Source organism: Lygodium microphyllum, chromosome 15 (genome assembly GCF_053477565.2).
Source record: "Lygodium microphyllum isolate KBCC chromosome 15, Lygodium_microphyllum_v1.1.10, whole genome shotgun sequence".
NCBI classification, from domain to species: Eukaryota; Viridiplantae; Streptophyta; class Polypodiopsida; order Schizaeales; family Lygodiaceae; genus Lygodium; species Lygodium microphyllum.
Window position 1 is genome coordinate 103,563,163 of NC_141149.1, and position 6,620 is coordinate 103,569,782.

Below are 6,620 nucleotides of genomic sequence, written 5' to 3' on the forward strand. Positions count from 1 at the left end.
ATCCGGCGTAGGTGTTGCACAAAATCCTCAAAGTGGACCGTGGATCCATCTCATCTCATTAGAAAAGTGAAGGCTGGGATCATGGATGCCATGAACCTCTGCAAGTCGAGTCACGTGTGGAAATACGGGTCCCATGGTTTAAGACAAAAGGCACACGTGTGGAAGGCTGACACTGCTGGGGATGGTTTCCCGGGAAGGATTTTAGAACTCCCCTCTCCCTCCCTCCTTCGCCTCTCTCTCTCTCTCTCTCTCTCTCTGTCCCCCGAGTCCCTAAGCAGAGATACACACACACACAAAACAGTATACTAGAGAGAAGAGAAGAGCAAGGGTTTGCTTTGGACACAGTCTTCCACGTTATCAACACCTTTGCAACTAACTTCCGCATTGCCCTCACGCACGCTGCAGTATCTTCCACACCAGCTTCTCTCTCTCTCTCTCTCTCTCTCTCTCTCTCTCTCTGTCTCTGTCACACACACACACACACACGCTCTCTCTCTCTCTCTCTCTCTCTCTCTCCCCCTCTGTGCTTCCTCCTCTTCCTTTGGCCTTCCCTACCTGTGTGAGATCTCTCTCTCTCTCTCTCTCTATTTGTGTCTGTGTCTGTGTCTGTGAGTGTCTGTCTCTCTACTTGTGTTTCCGATCTGCGCCATTAAACCATGACTTCAGGTACACGCATGCCTACCTGGAAGGAGCGCGAGAACAACAAGCGGCGTGAGCGGCGGCGGCGCGCCATCGCGGCCAAGATCTACACCGGGCTGCGCATGTACGGCAACTACAAGCTCCCCAAGCACTGCGACAACAACGAGGTGCTCAAGGCCCTCTGCAACGAAGCAGGCTGGGTGGTGGAGGAGGACGGCCTCACCTACCGCAAGGTAAGACACACCGCGCAAACGCATGGTGGGAACCGCCTCTTGCGGCCGTGTATGACCGAGTCCGTGTGAGAAATGGTGGTGTGGTGGCTAACTGCCGTTGGCGGGTGTTCCTATGGTGCAGGGGACCAAGCCTCCGGAGCGCATCCCAGAGGCGTGCACGCCATCCCCGTTTCTGAGCCCGGCCTCGTCGTCCTACCCGAGCCCGGCGTCATCGGCTTGTCCGAGTCCCGTGCGTTCCTACGCTGGCGAGGCCGCGGGGCCCGGACCAGGGTTGATACCGTGGCTGAAGGGCTTGTCCACGACGGCCGGACAGCTGATGAGGTACGGCGGCGGGTCGTACAGCGCGCCTGTGACGCCGCCGTTGAGCTCTCCGACGGCCAGGACGCCGCGCGCGAAGCCGGAGTGGGACAGCACCCTCAGCAGCAGCGGCCGGATGAGCACCGAGGTGCCCGACTGCGCGGCCACCGCGCTGCTGAACGCGTGGTCGCAGCAGAACTCGATGCTGTCGGCGGCGGCGTCGTGCCCGGCGTCGCCGCTGCTGCGCCCTGCGGTCGCGGAGCACTGCAGATCAGCTCCTCCGGAGCAGGCCTCCGCCGCGGCGGGGCTGGATTTCCAGTACCGGGGCGCCGCAAACGGCGGGGCGGCCGCCGCAGCAGCGGGAATGTGGGTGGCGCAGGGCGGGCAGGAGGCGCAGATCCCCATGTGGCGCCCCGGGTACTCTTATGTGTCGCCTGCGGCTAGCGTGTGCACAGGCGGAGGCGGAGGCGGGGGCCTCCAGCAGGACGCTGGCGGCCAGCGGGAGGTGGCATCATCGGAGTCCTGCAGCAGACCAGCAGGCGAAGGAGGGGGGGCTGTGAAGGCTTGGGAGGGCGAGCACATCCACGAAGAAGACTGCCCTCCCCACCTCTCCCCTCAGGACCTTGAGCTCACCCTTGGCTCCGCCAAGCACAGATCCTCCTAACGTCCTCCCTCGCACGTGCACATCCCACGTGCGCTCCCCCTCTCAAACTGTAAAAAGGAAGTCTCACAGTCTCGACTCACACTCAGACTCCCCCCAGCTTCCTTCCTTCTTTACCTCCTTGGTCACGGCCCCCCACCCAAAATTGTTTTCTGACCTTGTCCACATTGTAGTCATAACATTCCCTTGCACTTCTGCAGGGGCCTCTCACCCCCTATACCCCCGCACCAATGAAGATGGATGTGATGTGGCCCCCTGTTCTTTTTTTTTTTTTTTTTGGGAAAAGCATAACTCGATCCGCTTGCCCCTTGCCATCAAGATTTGGATGTAATATCTCTAACCAGACCTCTTTGAACTTCTCTTTGGTTTCACCTAAGCAAGCCTGCACGAGCTGCCCCGTTTCAGCAGCGAGGTCGTCTTAGAATCGATGGATGGTATAGACCCTAGCCTTGGTTTATTAGTCTAATATGGTTCAACGTGAGCCATGGAAACCTGCAATCACACTTGGTGGGGGGACTGGAAGACGGTGGTCACAATCAGCCCTTTGTTTTCAAGGATAGCCCTATGTTATCATCTTTTGAAGGGCAAATCCTAAGCATACTTTTCATTGCACCAACTTACCTCCATTTTTTTCAATTGTCACTCTTCTATTTAAGGGCAAAATTTTTATCAATTCTGTCCGGTGCATGGACAAGCATGGAGGTGTGGCTTGCCTCACAATTGCTTGCAACACTTGGTATAGTTTAAAGTAGTGTCATGTGGTGAACGAGTGACCATTTCTCAAGGTTTAGAAAGCAAGGGTGAGCATCAAATGTGAGTGAGGTTGATTTTACTTGGGGGACTTTCAAAATGTTTAGTTAGTCTTGTTAGCCCTTGATGTGGAAAAGAGATGACTTGAGAGCAAACTTGGATTGGGAAAGGCAAATGTATATGTAAGATAATTGTATGCTTTATAGGATAGAAAGGCATTACTTCTTTTAGAAATGCCACTCGAGATTCTTAGATCTTTTGGGGAAATGTCTCAAGATAAGCTTGGAGCCTAATATATTGTTTTTTCTTTCATTTGGTCTTTTAGCATGTGGAGAACTTATCGAGTGGGGACTTCAAGTTGCCCTTCCAAATTTTGTTTAGAGATCCACAATGGAGGACCTTACTTATCAGGGAGTTCAAGGAGGTACACAAAGCTTGCAAATATAACATAGAAAGTATGCATATACTATTTTCTTGTCTTGTTTCCCCATACTAAGAAATGCCAGATTTGTACATTTGAAGTCATTTTCATAGCTAATTAGTAGGTGCTTAAGAGAATATAAAGGTCACTTGTTGCTTAAATCTTAATGCTCCATTTGATCACAACTAACAACAATCCCTTGGTGTAGCTTGTCATGGTTGACCTCTTCCTTGCTTACGGTAGTAGATGTGGCTCTTGGAAATTATTGTGAATAGTACTAATTTACCGCTTAGACAAGTACGGTTTTTTGAGGTTCTCAAATATCAATGGATGTTTATATTCCAAACTTCTTTATAGACAACGAGTCCATTAGTGTAAGGGAAGCCAAAGGTTTTGCCTCCTACATGCCCAAGCAACACTTTTTCAGGTAAATTACTTGTTTGTATGAATTTGATGTGCATGCCAAGATAGTACAAATGTGGTTTTCTTACTACTATATTGAAAACCCATACTAATGATAAACACTATTAGAGATCTACAAAAAATCTACACATATCAAAAAAGACTAAATAAGTCACAATTGAGGATGATATCCCTAACATAATCTTGATATGTGGTTTCTAATATCATTAACACCAAGTTCATTGCAATTACAAAGGGCATTATTTTACAATGTTTGCACTAGATAACTTATTTTTCAACTATTAAGAACATAAATACAATGTGATTAAAGTTCCTTAGAAATGACAATTGGTATTATAGTTAAAGAGCTCCTTGCCTTACATTCATGATGAAAATGTCCACACACATCTAATTGCAAGGCATGCACACCATTGCTAGCCATACATAACATAGTAGTGATGAAAATGACCATCATTTACCATGCAACCAATTTTCGGAGGTAAATTAAGTTAAGTCACTAGTGTAATCCAATCAACATAGTACAAAGATTGATTGATTTTACCATGTCAAATGCTAAAGATAAACTATGTTTGAGGAAATGGCCTTAAATGTGGCTTTTGTACACTTCTGGGAATATTGATGATGTACCCATGTGGGTTAATGTTCTTGTTTCTAGTACAGTGAAACATGCATGGTAGTTTCCAATGCGACCCTCTAACATTGGAGTGAAAATAGGTATTATTTAAGAGTGATGGCAAATATTGTTATCATAATCATTAATAGCACCAAAATCCCTACATAGAAAGGCATTTGAATGTTGAGTGTTGTTTTTTGATAGAGGCTTGAAAAGCTAAGTCCACATATTAAGCATTGTTCTAGAATGAGTTTTAACAAATGAACACTATGTGATAATAAATTGAAGAAATCTCATATAATCTTGCATAAGAGGTGAAGTGGAGATGATGAAGGGAGCCTAAAATGAGGTCAAAAAAGTGAAATATCAAGTATGAAGATAAAAAAGCACATTTTAGCTTGGAGAATTTCAATTTCTTTATGAACATAAAAGTCTAAATTTCAAGTTCTACATATGGAAACCTCTTGCAAGTGGATGAGATTACTAAACTCGTGTGCAAGCATGCATACACAAACACGCATGCATGCATAGAGGATGGCTACTTTGTGATGAGAAAATGGAAATTGTAATGGTTTGGAATTAGAAAATTACCATGATGAGAAGTAGTGGTATGGTCCCACTAAATTATTGGATTGATGAAATAGAAAATATTTAAGACCAACAAAACATGTGTCAACAAGAAAAGGGATTTAAGATGAGGTTGAGTGGGGGATGATGCCTTTGGTTCATGTTACACATTTCTTGATGATGTGGGTTGTAGTGGGTGGGTTTGGGACTGAGGGAGAGGGTGCGATCAAGGAATATGATAGCTTGGTCTACCAATGTTACTTTTTGAGAGATTTTGGGTGGGGTGGGTCTATCATGAATGGAGTCTTTATTCCATTGAGTTAGATTGAGATTGTAGATCAAGTGGGATCATTGGGATAATGGGACTTAGTGATCGGAATAATATGATGGCTTGGTGTAGTAATTTGGCTAGCAACTCATCTCTTGATAAATATGTTGAGCCTAAATTCTTGGTCTACAAAACTCCTCAATCTTGGCAATCCCTTAGGGGTTGGATTGACCACCATTGTAGATCCTTGCTATAAACAACACTAAATCTTTGGCAAGATGTTATTGGCCATGATGCTAGGGTGGCTTAAAGGGCGCTCCTTTTTTTGTTGAAATTGGTAAGGGTCTTTAGATGCTTAAGGTTTTTAAGTGTCAAAATAACTCTTAAGCATGGGTAGCTACAAGGAATCTTCAACTAGCTATCATTGTTGTATACAATTAACATTTGATCTACATATATAGGGTCTCCATAGGGTGCTCAATTAGCCATTGATGTGTTAAAGGCAAGTTCAATTTAAGCATGAAAATAATCTGAAGAATATACATTAGTAGTCACCTAACAAATGAAATACCAAGAAAATGTATTTATATAGAGATATAGTTGAAAAGTGTTTTGAAAGTGGAGACTTCTTGCTTAGGAATGCAAAAGCAATTATAGGAAGCCATCATGCAAAGCTAGTATCAACTATGAGAGAAAATAACCTAAGATTAAATTACAAGATGAAATATTTCTTCCCTCCTAAAAGGTTATTGATAAAATAAAAAAATGCACATTTCTTGAGATGCACTTTCCATTCTAGTGTTGATATGCAAGCATTGGTTTGATGTGCAAGCACACTTTTTTGTGGTTTGATATGCAAAGCATTTTGACCACGACTATTAACAGAGCATGTGTGAACTCTTACATGTGAGCTTTACCCAATTGAACGCTCTTATGAAACTAGAGCTCTTACTTTGTCTTCTTATTCACTTCATTTTCATCTAATGTTTTAAAAACTAATTTTCTTCATTTGTTTTTTGGTATTTTTTAGATTTTTAAATTATTATATATATTATTATCTCTAGAGGATGTGTGAGGAGCTAGCCAAGAATAGCCTACCTATCAGTGGTCAACACTAGACAACAAGGAGAATAAGTTTATGAAGTAGGAGGAAGGAGACAAGGAGTGAGGAAGGCACATAGAAAAGAGGGTAGAGAAGCATAAGAAGGGAGATGTGAAAAACTAGCAAGGAGAAGCACAAAGATGGGAAGAAACATACCTCAACTCAACCCTTGTATTCCGTAGCAACATTCCGCATCCTCCTCTTGGCCTATTCGTGTAAAACTCTTTTCCTCTCTCTCTCTCTCTCTCTCATCCTTTCTCCTCACCTTTCTACTTTGGGACTAACAATAACTCCAGTTGTACTCAATTGGCATTCATTCTAGTTTAAATAATGAAGCAATGGATTCTTTTCTCTCCACTCTTTTTTAGTCTTTGATTTGCCATGTAGATAAGTGGATATTATATATGTCTAGTGGAGATGTGGGGCTTCTTCCACAAAGATGAGCACACCAACATCTCCAAGTCAAACTCTAGCCTCAACAACATATGGTAATGTTGTGCGTATCATAAAACAAAAATTTCTATGAGATTCCCCAGTAAATGCAATCGTAAATGTCAGGATACGAGTATATCACACAAACTAATCTCTAATTAATTTTATGACAAATTAAGGTCAAACACAAAGAAATAGGGACTAAGATCCATCC

At 43.9% G+C, this 6,620-nt stretch overlaps 1 protein-coding gene across 2 annotated transcripts; it reads left to right on the forward strand.

Moving 5' to 3' along the window:
• Window positions 1-236: 236 nt before the first annotated feature.
• Window positions 237-1,880, forward strand: BEH4 (BES1/BZR1 homolog 4). Of its 2 annotated transcripts, XM_087694515.1 has the most exons (3): window positions 237-557; window positions 667-872; window positions 994-1,880. In XM_087694515.1, exons 2-3 carry the CDS (start codon window positions 675-677, stop codon window positions 1,831-1,833), a joined length of 1,038 nt encoding a protein of 345 aa, XP_087550641.1. In that variant the 5' UTR covers window positions 237-557; window positions 667-674; the 3' UTR covers window positions 1,834-1,880. The 2 variants fall into 2 exon arrangements, with proteins under 2 accessions (XP_087550641.1, XP_087550640.1); XM_087694514.1 differs by having other exon boundaries at window positions 238-872.
• The last annotated feature ends 4,740 nt before the right edge of the window (window positions 1,881-6,620 follow it).